At 42.4% G+C, this 26,541-nt stretch overlaps 1 protein-coding gene across 2 annotated transcripts in view; it reads right to left on the minus strand.

The window, feature by feature from the left end:
- The window catches only part of DCLK1 (doublecortin like kinase 1), a gene marked incomplete at both ends in the record, with an annotated part of 284,395 nt that overhangs the window by 8,959 nt on the left and 248,895 nt on the right, over positions 1–26,541 (minus strand). The window contains 7 exons of one of the 2 annotated variants that reach the window (XM_084278250.1): positions 659–732; positions 6,481–6,594; positions 15,480–15,560; positions 17,798–17,894; positions 18,529–18,606; positions 19,291–19,424; positions 26,024–26,170. In XM_084278250.1, the coding sequence (XP_084134376.1) occupies positions 659–732; positions 6,481–6,594; positions 15,480–15,560; positions 17,798–17,894; positions 18,529–18,606; positions 19,291–19,424; positions 26,024–26,170 (725 nt within the window). The remainder of the gene's footprint in view (positions 1–658; positions 733–6,480; positions 6,595–15,479; positions 15,561–17,797; positions 17,895–18,528; positions 18,607–19,290; positions 19,425–26,023; positions 26,171–26,541) is intronic. The other variant, XM_084278249.1, reaches the window with a different exon arrangement.

Below are 26,541 nucleotides of genomic sequence, written 5' to 3' on the forward strand. Positions count from 1 at the left end.
ATATATTCAAAGGACTCATGCAATATTTAAGAAAATCAAATCAAAATAAATAGGTACCAGAAGGGTTTTAAAAAGAAAAGAGAAAGAATGCATTGTTAGAAACACAAGCTTACCAGCACATACAATGCATTGTATTTCATTGAACTTGGGAGAGTTTCTACGGACCGCGTTATGTAAATGCATTGTTCAATCTAAGGTAAGGATTGTGTTTAGTGGGTTTAAAATGACAGTATATAGCTCCACATCTCGCATGGAAAAAAGAGGAAAATATATGCTGAGAGCCTGTTGCTGCTCCATGTGTTTCAAAACAGGAGCGCAGGGGAAGCAGATGCCTTAACAAGCAATAGGGAGGGGGAGGGTGTGTACTTCAGCATATCTAGTAGATTTTCTATATACACTGTCCTTTTAACTATAGGGGAAATTGGTACTGAGCATGTGCGATGAAGAGAAAGCTGGCGATGTGGGTGTGAGGGATGGGTGAAGAAAGGGAATGAGGGGGTGTGGCATCTCAATCAAGATTAAAACGAAACTGATAAAGCAGCATATGGACCGGATAACAAATCAAAAAGCATGTTTATCCACTGAAGGAACTGGTTAATGGAGACTGCCAGCACGTTGCCATGGAAACACTGACTGTTGGCGCTGCACCATCTCATACCTTATCCAATACATTCCTGGTTGTTGGTAGTAGTCCAAAGACCCTGATCTCTTGATGGTAAACCCGTGGTCCAGCTGAGCAGAGAGAAACGGGGCAACTCAGTGGATCGACATTAGGCTAAAGAATTCAGACTCCAGAGCAAGCTGTTCCTTATTTAGTGCATATTTACTGTTTTCACTTTCACAAGGCACTTATCTAACATCCTAAAGCTATGTACTGGAGACAAAAACAAAAGCAAAAACAAAACAAAACAAAAGGTAAAGAAATAAAAGGAAAAGATACTAACTCTAGATTCGGTCTTGCTAAATTAAGAAGCCAATTTATTCAAAATAAAATGGAGTTCGCGAAATAGATTACTTAATGCATAATGCATTCACTTAAAAGTCTGACAAATATCTCGTTACCTCCAAAGACAGAAGTGCCCTTTTAAGTTGCACATACCAGTAATGGTAAATTATCTTTTGCAGTTAAACTGAGAGGTTTAATAATTAAAAAAAATAAAATAATAAAACGCAGTGCAACCATCACAAGGAGCAGGCTAGACAGACTACACAAGGCTTAAATTAGACTGCTTCATAATCATGGAATGTGTAAAGATGAAAAGAATCAGGTTTTGATACCCCATCAATCATGGTAATTCATTTCTAAAAATGCGTTAACCTTGGCGAGTCGGACTACTCAGAGCCATGAATAACATTGTTTATCATTTCAGCTTACACCTCATGCTAAAAAAAGATAACAGTACAAAACTATTTGCTTTAAAATTGCACCAATTAAAGTCAAAATGGAAATGAACTTAACATTGTGTCCAGGAAAGTGTGCTCGTGATATCACTTAAGGAATATAGATCTTTTGAGTTTAGTTTATCATTAGCAGAATCATGTGCACAGGAACAAAGAAAATGTGTTGTTTCCTCTAATCCTCCTGAGCTGCACTAACAGACGGCGGAGACATCATTTAGCCGAGTTAAATAAAATTTTAGGGGAAAAATATCTTGAGGGAGGCACTCTGCCCGCTTTAAAATTGTTAGTAGCCATGATTTTCACATTCTGCCCTAAGAAGAGAAAAGGCCATTTCTGTGCTTCAGTAAGAGCGTGGCACATATTTCCAATCCTGATGACAGTTTCGAATTCTAAATTCAGAAAAGCGGTTCAGCACATTTCCAGTTACCCACCACTTTAAGGGTGGCTGGCAGCTAACTGCAAATTCAAATTTTTTTCTTGATGAGTCCCCCCAGCAAGTGCAGAATTTCATAATTTATTCCATTTTGTTAAAACAATGCCCCTTTCATCTTATTTAGAATTATTTAAAGGACGTTTCCTGTTTAAAACCATGAGAACCTTTTACCTAGAGCTAATTTTCAGTTGGCTTAACTACACTGGTCTGCTATTGCCATCTACTGGCTCCCTTGGATGCTGCATGTAAAATACACAAAAGGGAGCTTTTTTAAAAAAAGCAGATCAAAAAATATTCCCCTAAAACTGCATAACTAAAAAGTTAGGTAGAGAAAACCGGGAGAGCTGCTTCCTGACATAATTTCATCGACGTGGAATCAACTGTGGACAAGGATCCCAGGACAACACAGACGAAAGATGGGAGGTGACGTCTGAGGCATGGGTTCATACTTAAGCTGAGCAAAACTCACAGACTAAACCTGGCCTCTCTCCCAGAGGTATCCCAGGATATCCCCCCCGCCAAAAAAGCCCCTAGGAATTTGTAATTGTATTTTAAAAATAGGCAGGACACAGGGCAAAGGCCTATCCGCTGCGTTCCCTTTGCCAGCCTGCAGGCAGCGGCCTACACGCTGGTGCCCCTAGGCCCAGCGAGGGCTCAGCAAGAGGCAGAGAGCTGCACCAATTCTGAGCAGCTTTTTCCTTCTGCTGTCCGGCTCCTGTGCGTCTCCAGCTGGAGTTTACTCCCATTGCCAAGACAGAGACCTCGCACAACCTTAAGGGAACTTTAGTCTTTTCCTCTGTCTTAACAGTGGCAAAAATGCAAGCACAAAAGAGACGACACACAGGCAAAGCTTTAACACTTCAGACAAGAACACAACTAAGCCACGCTCGGTTCATATACAGGATTACAGCACACCTCTGGGGAAACATTCTTAAAAAAGGATTTGGGCTTTTGGTCACTTTAGCCACAGTCCCTAAAGCCCAGAGGGTACAGACATAGAGTGTTGTTTTGTGGCCAAAAAAATAAAGAGAAAAAAAAAAGGGGGGGGGGGGTGGGTGATGATGTCCTTGGAGAATTGAAGGGGGGGAAAAAAAATCTATCCCATCCCCAAATTTTAAAAAGACTATTTAGTAAAAGTCTGGTTTTATGTTTTTACTGCGTTATCTTTTCTAAACACCATCACAGAGCTACAAAATACCGTTCCTATTGGAAAGCTCTATGAGAAATCTGATCCTGAAAATATTTTGGCACATGCTAAACAGTAACATGTCCATTCTGGAACAGACCAGAGGGGCACTAGCCTGGCCCGTCTCCCACAGAGACCAGTAGTCAATGCCTGTGAGGAGAGTTTAAGAACAGAGCAAGTAAAGTGATCATTCTCCTACATACTCTCCCATCAGCAAGCAGTTGTTTTTTTAGGGACTTGTTAATTCTCTTGCTATTTTAAAAGCTGTCTCTCCAATTAAAATTTTGCTGGCAAAACTATGTTGGTTTAAGGGATTTTTTTTTCTTTGTCACCCCACTGACGTAGTTATGCTGGCAGAACTTTTAATGATATAGTAATGTATCAACAGAAAATTCTCTTTGCCTGTATAGTGAATTTTGGTTGAGGAATCTTCTTCTGCAACGTCAGCAAAGGAACTACTTTGCGAGGCACGCACAACACATTTGTTATGGTAATCTGTCCAAATTGACAAATCCTTTCAAAAGTGGACAAACTTAAAAGTCTGGACACATGGACGGGAACTTGTAGGATGTCTCTGCCCTGAAAGGGGGCACAGACAACTTTTACTGAGCGTTACTGCATCGACAAAGCAGACGGAAGTCTGGAGCAAAGGACTCGATACAACGCATTTGGACATCACTGAAGGAAGCTACAGCCACCCTGGATGTATGTAAATTACACGTGGCTTCAAACTTCCTCCCAGTTAAGCTGACCATGTCTTTAGGAGCTTAGTTTTCATACTATCGTTTTAATTGGTGCATATGATAAATACTGCTTGAGACCTTTGAGGTGTGTTACTTCTTACCACCGAAGAAAACAGCGATATATCATCATCCCAGTGTGAGGACAAATTAAGAACTAAATACCACAGATAAGCTATCTCTGTACATAAACTGAGTTATAAACCTCAAAATAATGCTAATATTTATCTTTTATACTATTAAGCTATATAAATATAAGCACATATTAACACATTTCCACAAACACACACAGACACAGGTGTGATATAATATATAGAAGGCATCTCTATATATTATATACACAAGCACTCTCTCAAAATGTTACAGTAAACATACAGGCAGGCACAATAAAACAGTATTTTTGTAGAAAATATACTTTGTGCACATCTTTAGTGCTGAACAATATGTTACAGCATCTGTACATACTTTGAGAATTCTAAATGTAGAGCAGGTTTCATTAATAAGATTTACTTCTATTATATTTGAATTGATATTTTGATGGTACAGTTAAAAGAAGATTACCAAATGTAAAACCCTGATAACATGCATGTCAATTGTATATTAAGTGTGCTTTCAAATGCAGAAACAATTAAAGGTGTTGTTGCTTTGCTTTTGGCTATGTTTTACTTATTAAATTAGTTTTGTAGAAAATAAAGGTAATTTTTTGTGAAAGTCAAAATTATCTAGCTTTCTGGCACACTACCAAGACACTAAAGAGGTCTATACTTTCCCAGCTTTTGGAAAACAAGCTTTTTGGAAAACAATTGACATGAGCTAATCAAACCACTTTCTGAATCCTATCAAAATAGTCTAAACATTTCTACTTTATAGGCCAAGTTGCAGGAATTATCGTGCCAGAGTATGATGGTCACCCACAGAGATGATCTCTAAAGAGAATCTGTTAAATTTCCAAACACTAAAAAATAAATAAAAGCCATTAAGAGTATAATTAGACATATACATTTCTTTTTTTCCTGATGCATGATGTTTTGCAGTGGAAAGATTCACTACAGTGCCTTTTTCATTACTCAAGTGTCAAACTGCTGTAAACAATTCTTTGGCAGAGCAACTGGGGCAAAGGCAACAAAAGAGGAGGGTGGGGAAATTAAAAAACCTAAAGGAGGCAGGGGATGGATGAGGACAGAGGCATCATTTCTTGCTTTTAAGCTTTGAAATCATTAGCATGGAGGATCTGAGCAGTAATTCTCATGGACAAGCGTGCTGGCAGTCCATTCGAAAGGAACACGGTTTCAGCTAGTCTCTACAGAACATACCTGCATTTCAGATGAGCAATGGGTATGTGATGTTTTAGTTGTGGGAGAGTTGTTGCAGTATTATTGCTTAAAAATGAAAATAAATAAATGCTGGCTATGTTAGCTGATGACTGAGAAAATCTAGGAAAAGCATGAGGAACAACTTGCTTCCATGTTGGAGGACGTTCAGGGTTGGAAAGAGTAAAGAAAAAATATGAGAGAGGCACAGCTTGAAACTTTAAGCACTTATACCAAGTAACTTGGAGAGAGTATCCCTTCTGCTGCACAAACAGTTCACACCTGTGAGCCAGATTGCATGTGCTGAGCTGAGTTTACTTCACGCTGATTTAACTCACCACTGGAGGGGCTGAGCTGAGAAACATGAAAGTGGAAACAGTACAAGAAAGTGTACATGTGCAGTCACACCACCTGCAATTTATGGAGGCTGGGAATGAACACTGAGTAATCTGATATGGGAATGGTTATGTTTAACGTGTCACTTCTTTTTAGTGACTATTTGGAGCGTTAACATTACCATGAGTAATAAAGAAAAGCTTACAAACACAGGCAGATGTATCAAAAATGTAAAGGATGTGCATGTTGCTATTCAATGGTGTTATCATGAATAATCTCATAAACCATGGGATATATTCTGTGCGCACGTAGATATCCAATGCACGTGTTCATCTGTGGGAAAAAATAGGTATGTGATGTAAGCTACACTGAGGATGCCACTGAAACCTTAGGAAAGCTTGGTCAAATGTTTGGTCAAGCTTGGTTTCAGAAGCTCCGAGATGTTCTAGCCTGGACCACTAGCAGCAAGGAGCTCCTTTATGTCTTTACCCAGTTAAGTCCTTCTCTCCAGAGGGAAGCAGCTTGCATGTAGTGGTGCAATAAAATGCTGCTGCTTGGCTATATTTGAAGTGGCTAGACTCGTTATCAACTATGGGGGTAGCAGTGAAGCATCATAGCTCTCTGATGTCTTCAGAGAGAGAAGCTCAGGCTTCCTTACAGACTTTCTGTTATGATTTTGGAGTAATTTCCACTCATGGTAAAGCGCTGCTGTCCTTCTGCTACAACCTCTGTGTGGCCCAAATCCATGTGGTGATTCTGCTGCCATGTAGAATGTCACAAGCCCATAGTTTGAATTGTTGAGTCTACACTGCAGTTAGGTCCTCTAATCTTCTGGTAAAACATGAAAGTGTGAGTACTGTTAGGTCTTCTAGGGCTGTTAAATAACAATGTGACTCACAAGGAGAATCAATGGAGAAATTGTGCAGAATACCAGGCTAACTATGTTTACATTAATTAAATGCATGAATTATCTAAAGATTAGCCCGCTCCAGTTCTTTTTGTGGCATGTTCTAACCTCACACTGTCTTGTGGGCACATATTTAAGTGTTTCAGCTGTGTATTTCAGATGCTTACTGCTATGACAGAAACTCCAGCTGCCGTGCTGTTCGGTTTAGGGCCTGTGTTGAAATGCTTCTTTATCTTCCCAGCTACAGAGAGTTGATGTTCATTCTCTGGAAGGCCATCATCCTGCAGAGAAATAAAAGCCAAATAAAACTTCAGAGAGAAAAGGCAAAATAAAGGAATTGAGAGGTGATTCTGATAGCACCTGTCCATATAGAAAAGTTTACAGTTTGTAGTGAAATACGTGTCGGTCATTGTATCCATTAATATGTCTAAGATGAGCATCCTATTATGCAACAAACCAGCCTCTTTCTTCTTCTTTGCCCAATATCTTCCTCTCAAACTTTAGGTAATGTTAATAATAATTGTAAAATATTCTATTACTCTTTCTACCATGTCTTAACTACCACTGACCGGTTATTTTTAAGGACTATAATATTTCAAAGCCTGATAATCTCAGAACCTGTTTATGATTCTGCTTATACATCACATAAATTTAAAGATAATGACCTCAAAAGTAGAAAGACCCCAAAAGACTACAAACATCAGACGCCTCATTTTGGTAGGATGCAGGAAAGGATCTCCAAAAGCCCTGGTGCACACCAATAAGGTCCCTGTCCCATTGTAAAAGCTACAAACTCAGGGATTATATGGTTGGGTGAATGTTCTGGCCGTGGCTCAGTGAGTCCCATGGTGAGGAAACCCAGGGAAGGTGGGAACTGAGAAGTATCCTGGCCAAGAGCCTCAGGGCAGGTGAGCGTGGGACCTCACCAACGCTAGGATGTCTCATTGTGTACGTCTGCAGGCCAGGTTAGATGTGGGCGTAAGGCTTGTTCTGGCATTCCCTGCAGACTATGACTGTGTCTCACTAAAACCATAGTTAATCAAAGCCACCTCTGCAAACCAAATCTCCCACTGACTCATAACAAAGGGCAGCAATTTCTTCCCCCAGGGCCAAGGCACACAAGCCTGGGATGGATGCTGTAGGGAAAGGAAAGGCAGAGGTACAGACTGCCTGGGAAACAGAGAAGGGCTGGAGCCAGCTGTGGGTGGCCTCTTCTTCCTTGCTGAAAGGCACATGTTCTCCACTGGAGCTAACCTGAGGTAAAAGGCTGCCCAGAGAGGTGGTGGATGCCCCGTCCCTGGAAGTGTTCAAGGCCAGGTTGGATGGGGCCCTGGGCAACCTTGTGTAGCTCCAGGCCTGGAGGTTGGTGACCCTGCCTGTGGCAGGGGGGTTGGAGCTCTGTGATCCTTGGGGTCTCTTCCAACCCAGACCATTCTGTGATTCTATGAAAATCAGGCACACAACTGCAAGGCCAAGCAGAGGTGGAGAGATGTTCTGATGGGGTGTGCAACGAGTGAGCTGGCTGTGCGTGAGTTCCAGCCCAGACACCATGAGCTGGGCCAGGAGGTGCTGCCTCCTGGCACAGGCATCCTGCCTATATGCACCTAGGCACATAGCCATCCTTGATGCTGCAGTGAAACCTCAGCAGAAAGAAGAGACTTCCACACTTTTTCACAACACAGCAGGTTTAAATCAAGCCTGAGAGAAGAAAGGAGGTTTTCAGAAATCGCAAACAAGGCCCTGGAGCCTAAAAAAAAGTGCACAAAGTGCTCAGTGAGAGTTCCCTGCTACCAGAATTTGCTGGATTTCAGGCAACAATATGCAGAACAGGTAGAATATGCAGAGTATCAGGCCATTGGCCAGTCACAGTGGCCATCCCAAGCTAGTACTGCATGGGATGGGCAGCTATCAACAATTGAAAAAATTCTTAAAAACCCACTTAAGCAACATCCTAGCAGAATGTGTGCAAACAAGAGCCATAAAATCAGAATACAGAGAGATTACAGGCACCTTTTTTTTTCCTTTCCTGGCTTTGCAGCAATTCTGAGTGAACTTAAAGAGTTACAGAGCCGCTGCAGTAAATCATGAGTTCAGTGAGCATATGGGAATTTTAGGGAGGTTGGTTAGGTTTTGTTATTTATTTAGCTTGGGGAGTTTGTGTTTAGAGATCCCTCACTCACCCCTTAACGAAATGTCTCAGCTGGCAAAATATGGTCAAGTGCACACAGCTGCAAAACACAAAACAAAACAATACAACCCAGTAGCTGATTATTGTCTAGCACCGGGGAGTCTTGGCTCGGTGGTATATGACCCCTAAAAATAACCTGCTTTCCGCTGACCTTGCCTTTCCCAGAAGAAAGCTAGTCTGAAAAGTGAACTCTTCTTCACTGGAGAGGAAAAAAAATTGGAAAAAAAATCATTCTCTTGGCTTGAAAGCCTGCCAAATGTTCATGTCATCTGTCAGAAGACTAAATTACGGAGAAGACAATAGTTACCAAGACTGGTAATATTTTATTGGTGGAGCACCACACCTACAGTTCCAGTGGCAATGTGCCAGAGACACATAATTTGGGCTACAGCTTTTAGATCATGTATCCTCCAGCTCAGTTTAAGATGCAGTGTAGGGATATATGGGAATTACCCTATCATTATTAAATTTTCTTAAATTTCTTAAATTTTCTAAATTTTCTTAAAATCAAATTGTTGGTGCTACCTGACATTTAGTTATCTTTTTTTCTTTTTTTTCTTTCATTACAACTTGCTTTATAACACATATACATACATTATCTGGCTACTGGAATCACTTCAGCCAACAATAAAATAGTTAGATATTGAGGGTGAGAGATGACAGCTATTTAACTACACATGAAACAAGCTCCTCTGTAGTTTTAAAAGGCAAGAAGTAAAAAACTAAACCCATCAAATTCACCAGAATCAGCAGGGTAAGTTGTAGAATCAGAGAACAGGCTAAATATTGCTGACAAGAATTTCATCAGGTGGCTGTAATGGGAAGGATGTCAGCTCCCCCCTCCAAAGAGCTTAACTGTTCCTTTCCCCAATTTTAACCCTTTGCTGTAAGAACTACTGCTCACAGTGGGTTAGTAACACTGAATTTCATCTTAAGATCTTCTAAAGATAAATAGTGATTTTGGTGTTCAACTCTGGGAACTTTAAAGGGTCAAGAGCTTCAGAAAATGTTGATGACTGATGCTCTGAATAAAGGGGCTCTCCTGAGCATGTCTCAGAAGTGAAGCTGTCAAGATCCTTTGCCAGTCTGAAAACTCTGGTCCAGAATTTGAGTTTTCACCTGGACAATGTGACCTGCTTGTAGTCTTAAAATACTGTGCTGGTTTTAACTGGGATAGAGTTAATTTTCTTCACAGCAGCTGGCATGGGGCTGTGCTTTATATTGGTGCTGAAAACAGTGTTGATGACACAGCGATGCTCTTGTTCTTGCCAAGTGGTGCTCACACAGAGCCAAGGCCTTTCCTGCTTCCCACTGCAACCCACCAGTGAGTGGGCTGAGGGTGCACAAGGAACTGGGAAGTGACACAGCCAGGAAAGCTGACCCCAACTGAGCAAAGGGATGTTCCATGCCATATGATGTTATGCTCAGCATACAAAGCTGGGGAAGAAGGAGGAAGTGGTGATGGCATTTGTCTTCCCAAGTAACCATTAGGCATGATGGAGCCCTGCTTTCCTGGAGATGGCTGAACCCCTGCCTGCTGATGGGAAGTGGGGAATGAATTCCTTGACTTGCTTTGCTTGCACACACAGTTTTTGCTGTACCTATTAAACTGTTTTTATCTCAACCCACAAATTTTACTGGTTTTTTCCCCCCCCTGATTCTCTCCCCCCATCCCACTGGGGAGTGAGTGAGCAAACAAGTGGCTGTGTGGTTCTTAGTTGGCAGCAGAGGTTAGACCACGACACATACATTTATTTTTAATCAGCCTCCACAAAATACCTTTCATGGGGTATTTGTAAGAAATCAAAATAAAATAAATTAAAAAAAAAAAAAAGACACAGAGGGTCCTGACATCCTTTGAGCAATTAATAAACACGATTTTCATATTGGCATTGTCCTCTGTGGCAGGAAAAAGAAGTGTTAAAGCGATGGAACACAACGCAGGATTCCCAGACTCCAACTGCCCTGGAGCACTCAGATCCATTTCACAGGCCAGTCACAAGAGGTTTACTTTCCAGGTCTAAAAGCACCAGATGAACAGGTCAACTTGGTCCTGGTTGATGACAGGTTGGCCATGAGCCAACAGTGTGCACTGGTGGCTGAGAGAGCCAGTGGGATCCTGGGAGGCATCAGGAGGAGTGTGGCCAGCAGGTCAAAGGAAGGGATCCTCCCCCTCTGCTCTGCCCTGGTCAGGCCCCACCTGGACTGTTGTGTCCAGGTCTGGGCTCCCTGGGATAAAAAAAGACAGGGATCTCCTGGAGAGAGTCCAGAGGAGGCTACAAAGATGATGAAGGGGCTGGAGCATCTCCCCTATGAGGAAAGGCTGAGTGAGCTGGGACTGTTCAGCCTGGAGAAGAGAAGACTAAGGGAGGACCTTATGAATGTCTATAAATATCTGAAGTATGGGATGCAGGGAGAATGGGCAGCCCCTTTTCAGTGTCTGTGGAGACAGGACAAGGGGCAATGGCTGCAAGTTGGAGCACAGGGAGTTCCACACCAACATGGGGAAGAACTTTTCCCCAGTGAGGGTGCCAGAGCCCTGGGACAGGCTGCCCAGGGAGGTGGTGGAGTCTCCATCTCTGGAGAGATTCCAGCCCCGTCTGGACGCCTGTCTGTGCAATATGAGCTGGGGAGCTGCTTTGGCAGGGGAGTTGGACCCGATGATCTCTCGAGGTCCCTTCCAACCCCTGTGATTCTGTGATTATATAAATAACAGCAGAAAATTAGAGCAAGTAAAGGAAAAGCTTTTGGGCCCTGTTTCCTTTAAAGATTACATGGAAATTTTTCTTTGGGCAGTGTCCTAGGGTGTAAGCAAAAGTAGCACAGATGCCAAATAAGAAATGTCTTTTTTAATTAAATGCCTTACAAATGTTCAGCTTATTACTATTTACCTCTTGGTTATTAATTTCTTTTGCACACATATTTCCAAGGCAGACATGCTTAAGGAAATATGCAAAAAGCCCCAGTTTCTCTAATTCTTTTCAGGCTGGTGTGTGCCACCTTCCTCCTCTGGGAACAGCACACTGTGTTTTCTATTGATTATTTTAACAGAGGGGGATTTACAGAATGTAGTCCATCCCATTCAGCATTCACTGCTCAATGCCGTGTTAGGAAATATTTACTACTTAGACAACAAAAAGGGAGTAGGTTTGTCCTGTAACTCAAACAGTACAATTCAGGTTATCGATATCATCAGTGTTCAACCTCAATTTTCCAGCCCCTTTTAGAATTCTTTGGTTTTGCAAAGAATTTTGAGCAGGTAAAGGAAAGAGCTGGGGTCCCTGTAGGGGAAGTATAAACTGACAGATTTGTTTCCAGGTCTAAGTGTACAGCATAGGAGAGACAAATCCAAATAAACTAAATGGAGGGGGCAAGGAACTGCTGCTGAATTGCATTTAGAATTCAAGATCCCCATCTGTGGCAGTGGCACGGAGCCAACATCTTTTCAGGTTTTGTTTTTTTGAATTGAAAACAGCTGGGATATTACTGACATAGGAACTGCTTTACTGGTCTGACTCTGACCATAACAAGTTTTGCAGTTTCCAAGAGGATTCCAGCTCTTTTTATAGCAAAAAACTGAAACTGAAATGAGGGTTGGCTCCTCCTGAAACTGTCAAAGCACATTCCAGGAATCTCAGCAATTTACCCAGCAATCACATTGTAAGCAGCTATAAAGTAGAATGGTTATTTACAATCTACAAAATGGTTTTATACGGTGTAAGCAGTTACAACACTTCTATCACAGGTTTGATCAAAGAGAGAAAATGTTCCTTAAAATTGCTGAAGAAAACACATGCCTGCTTCTCAAGCCAGCTGTCCTAGCCAGTGTTTTAGCTGCAAGTTTACCACTCTGTGAATAGGTTCAAAACTGAAATAAGAAAAAGGGAAAGTCCAGCAAGTCCAGCACTTCACAGAATCATGAAATATCCTGAGTTGGAAGGGACCCATAAGGTTCATCAAGTCCGACTCCTGGCTCCACACAGGGCCAGCCAAGTCAGAGCATGGGACTGAGGGCATCGTCCAGATGCTTCCTGACCTCAGTCAAGCTCGGTGCAGTGACCACTTCCCTGGGGAGCCTGTGCCAGTGCCTGACCACCCTCTCAGTAATGAACCTCTTCCTAATATCCAATCTAAACCTCCCCTGTCACAGCTACGTGCAGTTCTCTTGGGTTCTATCACTGGTCACCAAAGAGAGGAGATTGGTGTCTGCCCCTTCGCTCCCCCTCGTCAGGAAGCCACAGACCATGCTGAGGTCTCCCCTCAGCCTCCTCTTCTCCAGGCTGAACAAACCAAGGGACTTCAGCCTCTCCTCACAAGACTTCCCCTCCAGACCCTTCGCCATCCTCATTGCCCTGGTGCATATTTGGCACCATGGAAAAGTATTTAAACACATTCTCTGGGAAATGGAGTGTTAGGTGAAAACTCCTTGTGCCATTTCTTCTCAGAAAGACAGTGTTTCATGAAAGTTGAAGATAATTGCTCAGGTAATTACAATGCATGGATTGCAGAGCCTTTTATAAACAGGGATGAGTACACAAATACCCTGTCCTGATGCTGGGAAAAGGAGGCACAGGGTGAGTGTGACAGACTCCCAGCTGGTCAAGCTGGTGATGGTATGGGGATATGAGGTTGGATCCAACACCAATATATCTTCGTGCCTCCATACACAAGCTGGCTGTCCCTGCTAGGCTATCTACTGCATCTTTCTGAGACCCACTTCAGGGAAGTGTCCTCTTTCACAAAAGTGTTTAAGCACCTGTTTCAACTCAGCCATGTTCTTATTTCTCCTGAAGTGAACTAGGATTTTAGTGCCATCTAGTTAATTTTATGCCTAATATTAAACATTTCCATGTGTGATGCCTTGAAATAGGAGCAACATTTGGAATGTGCTCAATCAAGCACTTTCCTGAATTGGTCCCAGTGCTGGCCTTTCTCCTTCCAGAAGAATTCTCTGGAGGATACATGAGAGAATTCAAAGGAGGTTTTGATCTGCACTATGAACTACTGCTAGTGTGTTGCCAGAGAAAAAATACTGATTCATTTCAGTGGCAAAAAAGCAGCAATCAGTCAGAAAAGAAGAAATGACAGAATTTTCATGGAATATTTGTTTTCCCTATTTATGGACAGAAATGCTACACGTTTTGATTGGGAAGAATCATAAAACTATGAGAAGTGCAGCAGAGCTAGACTAAAGGTGAATTGAACAGTTTCTTGTTTCCACCAGTACATTGTAGCCACTGTTTATGAAACAGCACATTTAATGAAGACAAATAGGTCTTGAACTTTCCCAGATATATGCTCCACTTTCTGCCAACCAAGTACTTAAGACCTTTATGAGCCAAGAGTTGTATCTTGATCCCCATATTTAATAGGCACCAATGGGGTCATCCTCCAAAACAGTATCAAACTCCCTGTTGAATCCATTTATACTTGGCCCTTACAGCATCCTCTGGTAAAGGGCCCCACATTTTAACTAACTGCACAGAAACCCAGGAATTTTCCAGGGAGCTTGAGTAACCAGAGCTCAGGTGTAGGCAGTGGAACTCTGGTGTTAAAAGACTTTAGCCCCCAGCCCCTTTGCCTGTCACTCCCCATCAGCAGGCACTAGCAAGGGCAGGGAGCAGACCCTCATGTCACCTTCCTAACAAAGAGCCACATCTCTTCGCCACTCTGGGTGACCTGGTTAATCAGTCACTTCCATCTCTTCTGAATAGCACTCCAAAAATCCCCACCCATCCTCCTCCCATGGAGATGGAGAGACATCTCAGTCACAGAAAGTCATTATAAACTGTCACAGAACACGATGTCCAAGGACAGCACCTGGCACCAAGGAAAATTAATATTTCAGTTGCTTGAATGTCATCTTGAAAATGAAAAGATTTTCATCAGACATTGTCCTGGATCCTTGTGCTCTTCATATACTGCAGAAATGCTCTGCATGATACTAGCATTTACCACACCCCCCTCCAAAAATTGGCTTTGGCAATATGGGAGCCACCAAAGCTAAAGCATATACTGGGTAAAGACTTAACTCACTATTCTGAGCTATGTGGAGAACACTCCATAAAAGATTAACTTTTGAGGTTACTGTATATTTGAATTTTTACAACAGTGTTTCAGTGAGAAAAAGATTTTGGATAAGGCAGCTGAGGAACCAAATAGAATTCCAGGGAGGACAGCACACTCAAACTTGCAACGAATGAAACAGAACACTATTTCTTCCTCTATTTTTTTCTCTGCTTCTCCCAGTTGTATTTCTTTTCTCAATCTTCCCTTCTGAATTTGAATCTGTTTTTTCTCCAATTTTTATTGTCATCCAAATTTTTTAAAGTATATTAAATAGCCTGAGATTATTAACAAATATTAAGTACTTTCCTTGTCTCACAATTAAAGAGATATCTCTCTATTCTCTGCCAGATTTATCCATATGACACCCCACTGATTACTGCTTTTATGTCAAAAGTCCAGTTGCTTTGAGATAAACTAGGATACATAAATAGCTATTTCATGGCAACTCAGATTAAACGGATATGGCTGCACATAAATATATGTATATTTCAATGTCAGAAGCTAAATTTGATTGTAAATGCTTCCCTGTTTCATGCTGGATCAAATAGGCTTAGCACTATGGACTATATTTCAATAGCTCTTAATCACCACTGTCAGTCCATCTGATTTCAGGAGAGCAAAATGTGTCACTGAACCTGCAAGCTGATTGTTAGAGGTATAAATTTGTCAAGTGTGGTTGAGGTTTGTTGAAAAGCTGGCCCAAAGTATTTCAGAGAAAATGTAGCTGAGCATGCATAAAATAGCAAATGCCCCAAGGTATGAGTGATATACTAAACCAGGCTGTAACCCAGCTTATTTCCAGTTCAGTCTCTGGCATTTTTAGAATGTGCTGGCTCTAAAAGTGCCTAGAAAAAAAGAGTTCAAAAGTGCCAAAACGCAAGAAGCATCTAAAAGTGTGAAAATACTTACATTAACCCATGGATGCTCAAGAACTTGCAAGGCTGAGAATCGCAGATCTACATCTACTTGAAGCATCATTGTGATAAGTTCCTGAGAAATGGAATACAATGTCAGATTTAAAGAACATTTTTAAAGGACAAATCAACATCTGATTCACTAAAGTGCCCTTCAACTGATTATGTGTGAGCGTTCCAAGAGAGAGTGAACTACCAACTGCAGAAATGTATTGAGATTATTAAGAAAAAAGAACAACTATGAACTGCTGAACTTGAAACTGAACTTTTTTTAAATCAATATCTAACAGTACCTTGAAAAGTTAGAAGACAGTTCTGAGTTAGAGTTCTGTAGCCGCTGTTTAAGAGAAAAGCACTTAATACATCATTTACAAAACAGATGGTTGCATGAAATTAGGTTAGCTTGCCATTAAGAAAAAGCCAATTCCTCTGCAGGAAAAAAGCCAGAAAAACGAGGGTTTTATTTCAAGACCTTCTAAAAATGACATAGAAGATATTTAAAAAATCCTCCACTTAAACCCATTATTTTTCAGCCTCCTGCTTCCTCTGTAATTACCTAATTTTCAATTAGCATAATAAACAAACATCTATCTAATTCCAGCAGTGAGTCGAGTGCACAGAAAACAATATGGCAATCTGACAGCAAATAAAGGGGTATCAGAGAGCAAAGTTCATAACTCTCAGTGACAAGGAGAAGTTAAATGAATAGGCTAATGCTTCAAAGCAGAATATTTTAGTCTGAACTAAAGAAGGAGTATCATATCATTGGCAAAGGACTTGCAGAGTTCTCGTTACCAGTGCTACGAAATAAAGTCTGCTACAACACAATGACATGGTTGAGAGGACTTCCTCCAACTCTGTGACTCTATCTCATTCATTAACCTCATTAGATAACAGGCTAAAACGCTAATCCTGATCACCCTCCTCCTATCTGTAAAAGCAGGATGGAATTCTGTGAAGAGTGGAGGTTCAGAACATAGAATGATGCTTCTATTACTGGCATCCACCTCCCAATTTTGTCTTTTTTTTTGGTGTTTAATCAAACACTGTCACACTGAAAGAAATAGGAAGAGAGGTGACTTAGAGGCTACAGAACTAAACTATTAAACTGGCAGAAATTAATCACTTAACTACAAGTTGACCAAACATTTTTTGTTTGTTTTTTTTTAACAGACACATTTACATTGTCTGTCTCTCTCTCTATATATATATAAATATAAGAGAAGGCTGCGGGGGGACCTCATTGCAGCCTTCCAGTCCCTGAAGGGAGCTGATAAGCAGGAGGGGATTCTACTTTTTCAGAGAGTAGACACTGGCAGGACAAGGGGGAATGGATTAAAACTAAAGGAAGGAAGGTTTAGATTAGATCTTAGGGGGAAGTTCTCTACAGAGAGAATGGTGAGGGGCTGGAACAGGCTGCCCAGAGAGGGGGTGGATGCCCCATCCCTGGAGGTGTTCAAGGCCAGGTTGGATGGGGCCCTGGGCAACCTTGTGTAGCTCCAGGCCTGGAGGTTGGTGTCCCTGCCTGTGGCAGGGGGGTTGGGGCTCTGTGATCCTTGGGGTCCCTTCCACCCCATGCCATTCTATGATTCTATGTACACATGTATGTATCTATATATGTATATATAGATATACACACACACACGTATTGCTCCAGTGCACTAATAAGAGTTAAAAACTTGAACTGCTTTACAAGTATAACGAGCCCTGTCAGGATCTGTATGTGAAGAGGATTGCATCTGCCTTAGCACAGCTCAGATCCTACCTCCTGTCTGTCACGAGCCCAGGAACTGGTGGGCAGAAGAAGTCTGTATGTTCTATCACACTGAAAACAATAAGGGGTCACAGGCAATGCAAGTCCTGGTTCTTTGACAGCAAGAAACAACAGGCTCATCATCTAATGAGATTAATAAGAGGAAAACAGCCTCCCTACAATATTATTTTACAATATTCAAATACTCCAGGAGGATACGTTTCCCACCATAAGTACATACAATGCACAGTCCCAGGGAGCTTTCAGGTTCAGAGGTGTAGGTCAAGCAAAGCTATTTACATTTTTTATTGATCACAAAGGGCTGCTGGTGTCTCTGTTGTGTGAAACTTCATGTAGAGAGAAGGTCCATATGAGAACCACCTGGACTCTAACGGTCAGGCAGTGACTAAACCACAACTTGATGACCCAGAGGAATTTGTAAGTGTAGCAAGAGATGCATGAGACATGTCACATACAGTGCTGGGAAAGAAAAACATTTCTTTGATGGTGGCACTGGGAAAATACTGGAGAAGAAAGTATCATCAGTTATATAAACCTACCTTTGCAGAGTCAGAAACGTTGTCCCAATATGGAGATGGAAAATCCACTTGGCCCATCAGAATCTGATCAAAAAGCACTTCTTGGTCATCTCCACTTCTATAAAGAAAACAAACAAACAAACAAAAACAACAAAACCCACGAAGAAATTAATTCCAGAGCTGTTATCAATAGGCTTCTTGAAATTGCTTTTAATTGGCAATCCCTTAGGATGCTTTTGGAAGCTGTTGATTCCCCCCAAGCATGCAGCCATGGGTGTGAAAGGTGAGATCATAAAACAAAGCACATTTGATACCTTCTTTCTGAGGTAACCTGCTTGTCTTTAGGATTGTCAACAACTTTGCAATTGCTTTGAGGAAAAGATCTGACATGACCTTATTAAGTGGCTTATATGTTAATTACCTTTTACCAACCACAAAATATGTCGTATTTGGTCCATGAAAGAGGCTTATTTCACTGTGTATTTTAAACATCAGGCAAAGGCACCCAGAACCTGTAATGGAGGCTCTTGTTTCATAATGCAATGAAGTTTAAACTAAAACAAACAAACATGAGACAGATATTTTACAGTAAAATCACAGACATTTATGGGGTTTGTGTAAATTAGTATGCAGACCACAGGAAAAATCAAAGAGCAGAGAACATTTTGTAGTGGGAATCCCTGTGCTTAATGCAAAAGCAGCACAGGGACAAAATTCACAGGACAAAGCTGGGTGAATAGATCAGTCCATACCCACGGAAGGGGGGGAAGCCACAGAGCAGGATGTAAGTAATCACACCCGCTGCCCAGATGTCCACCTTCAAGCCGTATCTAGAAGTGTGAGAGACACAGTTAGAGACAGCCAACCCCTATGAGCCACAGCACAAGAAGAGAGGAAACCTTTTCCAAATTATTAACAATTTCTTATGTATTCTCATCTGAACTTTCTCTGTGTCCTACCTATCCTAATTCTGCTTTCAAATCTGTTTTTATATTTACACCTTAGAACCACACCAGATCAGAACATAGGAGTGCACAGCGGATGTCACGCTGTATTCTCCAGTTAGTCAGGGATGCCTACATGAAGCCTGTAAAGGTGACAAAAGCTGCTCAAGCCCATTTACACTGTGGAACGAATCAGAAGAGGACAGCGTGTGATAACAAAATAAAACTAAGGGAATGGTAATTAGCAGTTTCTGGGGACAGCTTCTTAATCACTGTTCTTGTCTCTGCAAATGTCTTGCTAGGAACTCAGTGTTAATCTGAGAAATTTAAGGCCTACAACTGTCAGAGCAATCTCCTGTAATGACAAAGTTGTCCTTGCTCTGAGCTGGTTTGGACAAGAAACCCTCCAGAGGTCCCTTTGAAGTGACTTATTCCATAAGCCATGATTCTACATCACATCCAAGCAAAGGCGGCGTAAAAACCTTAACTGCAAGCACTCCTATCGGCCACACTGGTGACAACATGCTCCAGGGTGTACACATCAATCAATCTTCACCAGAAGTGATTTACCCAGTTTCAGCAATGATTTCTGGAGCTACATATGTTGGGGTCCCACAGACAGTATATAGAGGTCCATCCACAATTGTTGCTAGGCCAAAGTCTCCTAGCTTCAGGGACTTGCTTCCATCTTGGTGTTCGTAAACCTAAGCCAGGAAGGAAATGTAAAGGTTTAACATAGTATCTTCAAGGTTACTACTCCATCATTTACTGCCTGAACTGTGCCTTTACAGCCTTTTTTGTCTGCTTTACCTGCAACAAACTTCTCTGCACGCTTTGAAAACTCAGACAATTCAGAAAACTTCCCCCAAATCCACTTTGAGTGTTTGGAAAATACTTACTACCTGGCCAACAAAGGAGGTTATTTCTTCTTGCTAGAAGCTAAAACCCACAAGCAAAGGTCTGACTTTTCAGCAGTGATGTCCCTAGGTTAACTTCCCACAGATGGCTAATTCACAGTGTAGGATTTTTGATAATTTTTTAGAATTTGATTTTCATTTTGCTCACACAGATCACAAAGGCTTGCACAGGGATTTCAACTTCTTATATAATTCAATGACTGCACTGATAGCAGCAATAGACTCTTCTCCATGTATTAAAGTTGCCAGATGAACACCTGACCACATGATTTCATCTCCTGGCTGGACTGTTTCACTTGGAAACAGTGTCCTGTGTTTGGATGACTGTTTAACATCAGTCAGTGTCTTAGTGGTGCATTACTATCATTGTCCATGGAGATAAGTAGGGCTGCTAATGAGTACACATTAAAATCCTGTCTTAAAACATGGTCTTCACAGCAATAACATGATCTTTTACAGGTTTTATAGCTGCAAAGAGAGATTCAGATGTAAATAGAAAAAGCTAGAAACATTATTAAAAATATATTAAAAACATTAAAACATGGTTCAATGCAAGAGAACAGCCCCAAACCTAAAGTCAAACCTAAAGTGAAAAGATACCAAAAAAAATCTTGCTTCCCATTTTGAAATTGTCTGTGATGGAATTTAATGCTGTTTATCACAACAGCACCTTAATAAAAAAGAATCTACAGAAAGTCTCCTTGAAGTATATATACATCACAATATTATTTTCCAACCCAAATAAAAGCTCCATGCAGCCTGGTTCACCAACAGTGTTATCCTGACAACAGTTAGCTGTTATACCTAGCCAAAGATAAGAGATATCATAGTTCATAATCAAAATACTTGATACCCATCTTGCCCAGCTATTCCTGCTTTAGAAATTCACATCTCTCTACAGCTGCATGTGGAGGGAAATCCTAGAATTCTTCTCACAATGGCCCTTTGAACAGTTGCACTGTTGGTGCAAAAATGAAACCTTGAGTCCTCTTGCCACTGTTTGCTACAGAACATGGATCATAGAATCATAGAATCATAGAACGGTCTGGGTTGGAAGGGACCCCAAGGATCACAGAGCTCCAACCCCCCTGACACAGGCAGGGACACCAACCTCCAGGCCTGGAGCTACACAAGGTTGCCCAGGGCCCCATCCAACCTGGCCTTGAACACCCCCAGGGATGGGGAATCCACCACCTTTCTGGGCAGCCTGTTCCAGCCCCTCACCACTCTCTCTGTAAAGAACTTCCCCCTAAGATCTAATCTAAACCTTCCCTCCTTTAGCTTTAGTCCATTCCCCCTTGTCCTGCCATTATCTGCTCTTTTAAAAAGTCGAATCCCCTCCTCCCTATAAGCTCCCTTCAGGGACTGGAAGGCTGCAATGAGGTCCCCCCGCAGCCTTCTATTCTCCAGGCTGAACTAGCCCAGCTCCCTCAGCCTCTCTTTGTAGGGCAGGTGCTCCAGCCCTCTGATCATCCTTGTGGCTCCTCTGACCCCTCTCCAACAGTTCCACATCCTTCTTGTATTGGGGGCCCCAGCTCTGGACACAGGACTCCAGATGGGGCCTCCCGAGGGCAGAGCAGAGAGGGACAATCCCCTCCCTGTCCCTGCTGCCACCCCTCTGCTGATGGAGCCCAGGATCCCATTGGCCTTGTGAGCTGCAAGAGCCACTGCTGGCTCATGGGGAGTTTCTCATCCACCACAATCCCCAAGTTCTTCTCAGCAGGGCTACTCTCCAGGAGCTCTTCTCCCAGTCTGTATCTGTGTCTGGGATTCTTCCGGCCCAAGTGCAGCACCTGACACTTGGCAGTGTTGAACCTCATTAGGTTCCCCCGGGCCCATCTTTCCAGCCTGTCAAGATCCCTCTGGATGACTTCCTTTCCTTCTGGGGTGTCAACCACCCTTATAACTCCTTATATTGCACAGGCCCCATTTCCCTAGTTCCTCCTTTGTTAATGTTTGTCTTGTCTAGAGAGAAAAGCCCTCTCTGCACCGAATTCCCGCTAGCAGGTGACACAGTCACAAGCAGACATCCAGAACACAACAAATTCTTCTCTTCTTATGTTATTTTTCATAACACAACTGGATCTTTAAAGGGACCAGAAATTTGACATGGATCCCCATTTCTCTGCTACTAAGCCAGCTTATAGAAAAGGAACTGGAAAAAAAGCAATTCTGGTTTTATTAAAAACACAGACTGTTAAATACATCTGGTCCCTGAAAGTAAAGAAAGTGCTCTCCAAAATGGCAGTAATAAATCTAATTTCAACAACAGCCTTAATTAAGGGCTAGAGACTAGAGCTTTAAATATTCACTTGCTGAAAAATGTAAAGTGTGCACTTAGACATCAAGAACCGAATCCAGGCTAATTAGCATCTCATATTCCATTTCATGTGGTTATCTTTTACAAAGCCTCTCTGAATTGTGCTAACCTAGTGAGTGTTCATAAGTTCCTTCCTACAACAGACCACACCTTGTATGACTCCTATAATCCTAGAAATTAATTACAGAAAAGGCTTTTTTTGGCAATATTTACCCATGCAGAAGGTTTTGGTACTGTGCATTTTCCACTATTTTGTCCCATCTGTTTCTAGGAATTACTTTCCTTGGAAAAACTACTTCAGTTGACTTGTAAAACTGAAGAAAGTAACTTTTCCTCACCCTGTTATAACTCCATATAAAAAGGAGCCCAATGTGAAGCTGTGGTATGTTACTTGCCAGTCAAGGAATGTGAAAGATAATTTAATGCTCATGTTATTCAGAACAAACGCTATCTATGTTCCACTGCATTTAAATACTGAAGGGCAATTAAAGAAATGGGGATTAGTGCAAATTACCCACTATGTAGTGCTTTCACTGTTTTAACTAAGCAATAAAACTGTGTAATTGTACAACACTAATTGAATGCAGCCACACATAATTGTGTGCCACCATATGTATCCTATTACTATAAAGACTGTCAGTATTTTCTAAGCTGCTCTTGTGATCAGTGCAGATGGCAACAGTCAGAGAAGTTGTTCTCTAGGGTTTATTATATGGCTATAAAGACATCCATGACTTGACAAAATAAACGTGCTAAATAGCAGCAATTATGAAAACTGTTCAAATTAAAACATGGAAGACACTCTCTAGAGAACAAAAAAAAGTTGCTAAAAAAATCACAGGTATTTGGCATATCTTAGTGTCCTGGACAGTTGATCAGGCTTTGCCTGTCAGGAGGATAATAAGGGGTATTAATGCACTTCTAGAAACCACTGGTGCTGCACACAGGATGTTTAGACAGGTTCACACAGGCACGTTTGTCAGCAGGGCCTATAACTAATGGCAGACACCAACTCTGAAGGTGCAAATTAATTTTGGGGGAAAGGAAAAACCAAAGGTGAGAAAGAGGGAAAGGAAAGCTCTTTCCAGTGGCCACCTGGGAACAGATGCAATGAGGAGGCTCTAGATGAATATTCTCCTCTGGGCAACCCCCTCCAGAGAAGCATGTTCCCCTTTACCACCCCTCCACCTCCCATTTTTTTCCTGCAGTAACTCCATAACTTTTGTTGGGCTTTGCTCATCCTCTCTGTTGCCTTTTCCTGCTAACAGGGCTGTTACCCTTGGGGCATGTACCGATGGGGCAGATGCTGCCCTGGGTTAGTTGCTCAGCTCTGGCAGAGCTGCTATAGGCTCCTCTAAACCTACAACCCATGGTGTAGGAAAAGGACAAGAAGGAAGGTTTTTTTCCCACATCAGTGGCCAGGAGAACCTGCTGCAACAGTACTATTTGTGACAGTAAGAGCATGAAAGCAACAGCACAAGAACAAGGGAAAAATACTGCGGTGACCACTTAGGTGAAGAGTTACAGAGCCACAAGCAGAAGACAAGTAGAAGGTCTTTAGCAACAGAAAGGCTAAGGCCCATATGGCATTTTGTAAGAAAATAACCCTAACTGCACTCTTGTGATGCAAGGAACCGCCCAGCCCATTTGAAAGGTAAGAAGATAAAAGTAGAAAAGTTAAGAGACATGATGGCCATGGACAGCCAATGTCAGAGAGAGGGTCAGAACTCAGGTAAGGCTGTTCAAAGGCACTTCATTAAACCAGTGTTCATTTCTTGCAGAGGCCTGATAAACCTTAGAGAATTAATATAATTTGATAATCAAATGCTAGCTTTTGAGAGTGAGGATGCTGCTCAGTATCAGTCCCAGCGTAGGACCTTCACATATGCACAGAACTGGAGAAACTCCTCAGAAACAATTCAGCTCCAATGCAAACAATGTGGTCACACCTGGAATTGGGCAACCACCAGAGAGAGATAGGCAGGGAAATTTAATCTTCTCCCTGCTGCCCCAAGTCCTGCCTGTCTTTCTTGCTTCCCCTCAAAGCTACACTTGACTGTTGTCAGACTTTTCAAACATCTAGAGATGTGTCAAACCAACAGCAGGGAAAGCCGTTCCCCAGACCAAGACCCTCCTGCCCACTCCAGCATTAACAGATCCCAGCATGTGATTGCATGTGGTCACCTACAAACGCCAGCACAAGGGCAGCAAAAGGAGCATCAGCTGTTAGTGGCTGGTGAAACTTCTACCCAATAATGGATTAAAACTAAAGGGAGGAAGGTTTAGATTAGATATTAGGGGGAAAGTTTTTTACAGAGAGAGTGGTGAGGGGCTGGAACAGGCTGCCCAGAGAGGTGGTGGATGCCCCGTCCCTGGGGGTGTTCAAGGCCAGGTTGGATGGGGCCCTGGGCAGCCTTGTGTAGCTCCAGGCCTGGAGGTTGGTGTCCCTGCCTGTGGCAGGGGGTTGGAGCTCTGTGATCCTTGGGGTCCCTTCCAACCCATGCTGTTCTATGATTCCATGATTCAATATGTTTTCAGCAATTTCTGGAAAAAGAGGGCAAACTATTTCTCATCCAGAACTCTAAAGGCACCTGCCATTAGAGAAACCTAAATTGTAAGAATCCCACTCCCTGTAAAAATGCCACAACTTGCCCATAAAACCTCTTCGGTGTCCAGCAGGATGAAATCCACTAAGCCATGGCAGAGAGCACACAGCTGAAAGTACTGATACTCCAAGTACCTTAAACATTGTTTTATGGTTGCAGAATATATGGAAATCACAGAATCACAAGGATGGAAGAGACCTTGGAAGATCATCCAGTCCAACCATTCCCATCCTGAGCTAAACCAGATCCCTAAGTACCTCATCTACCCTTTTTTTGAACACATCCAGGGAAGGTGACTCAACCCCCTCCCTGGGCAGCCTGTTCCAGGCCCTGACAACTCTGTCAGGAAAACATTTGTTTCTAATGTCCAATCTGTCCCTGCCCTGGCACAGCTTCATGCCATTGCCCCTTGTCCCATCTCCTGTCCCCTGGCTGAAGAGACCAGCGCCCACCTCTCTACAACCTCCCTTCAGGTAGTTGTAGGTGGGGAGAAGGGCTCCCCTCAGCCTCCTCTTCTCCAGGCTCAACACCCCCAGCTCCCTCAGCCGCTCCTCAGAGGATTTGCCCTCCAGCCCCTTCCCCAGCCTGGTTGCCCTTCTCTGCACTCGCTCCAGGACCTCAATGTCCTTCTGATGCTGAGGAGCCCAGAACTGGACCCAGCACTTGAGGTGTGGCCTCACCAGTGCCCAGTCCAGGGGCACAATTACTTCCCAAGTACACCTTGATACTGGAACACATCAGCAAATTCAGGAAAGCTCAGAGAACAGTAAAATAATCAGGAGAAATTAATTTCTCAGAAGAAATAAAACTGTGTTGGGTGGAGAACACAATTGCTGCATTCAGGAGTGCAACATCCTCAGAAGGAAGAATTGTCAGGGTATGTTTTTCATTGTCTTCAGTGGATAGAGCTCATGCAGACTCAGTTAGGAAAAGGAAGATTCAGGCTATTTAGGGAAGTGTATTAATAAACAAGTGTTATGGGATTATTTGGGAGATGCTGCAGGGAAATAAAAGACTCTGAAGGCTTTTCCTGGTTCTGCCCTCATGTACCACATGATTAGGGCACAACATTTATACCCACCCTGTTTGTAAAACTGAACTGCTGCTGATTACTGAGGCAGCTGCAGAAGTACTGAGTGGTCTACTGAGGACAGAACCCCTCTGTACTTATGAGAAGCTTAAAATTATACTGCAGCTCACTGAAAGGTCATTTCAAGTGATCACTGGAAGAACTCTGTCCCTGTGTCCTGGGGGGCAGTCTAGATATACCAGCTGATGTTACTGTCCTTTTGGTGATAGCTTCTTAGAAGAGCTTTGCAATGCTAAGATTAAAATTGAAAGGCCAATGGCTTACAAGACAGAAGTAAACTTGGAGGGGGTATGGGAGGAGGGAGAGGCACAGACCATCTCTCATACACTTTCAAGTTATCAACAACACTGAAAGTTGAATGTTCACTTACCAGTAGATTCTCTGGCTTGATATCCCTGTGGACAATGTTCAGGCTGTGAAGATATTTGATGGCACTGGCCAGATTGTAAAGCATCCCACTGGCATCCCGCTCTGTATATTTGTTGGTGGAAGTAATAGCATCAAAAAGATCTCCTCCCTGGAAAAAAAAATGACCGTGGCATATGAGCAGCACTGTTTGTGAGATGACTGTAGAATTCAGGGAAGATCAAGGAGCATCATTTATAGAGGAGGAGGAAGAAGGAGGAGCAGCACTGTTTCCTTGCAGCTACAAACTATGGGTACTGTGATAACATCGCCCCCAGTGACAGCTGAACAATCAGTAATTCAGAACCAATTGTCATGGATTAGTTGGTCAGCCAGGAGACTGGAGTCTCTACTGCAAACTGTTCCCACCTGCTGCTGCTTTTGTAACATTGCCAACCTGTGTTTCCAGAGCCCATCACAAGTTACTGCCATGCCTACATACTCACCATGTACCAACCCTTGCCTCTCTATATACAAACAGGC

Source organism: Gallinula chloropus (genome assembly GCF_964237585.1).
Source record: "Gallinula chloropus genome assembly, chromosome: 1".
NCBI classification, from domain to species: domain Eukaryota; kingdom Metazoa; phylum Chordata; class Aves; order Gruiformes; family Rallidae; genus Gallinula; species Gallinula chloropus.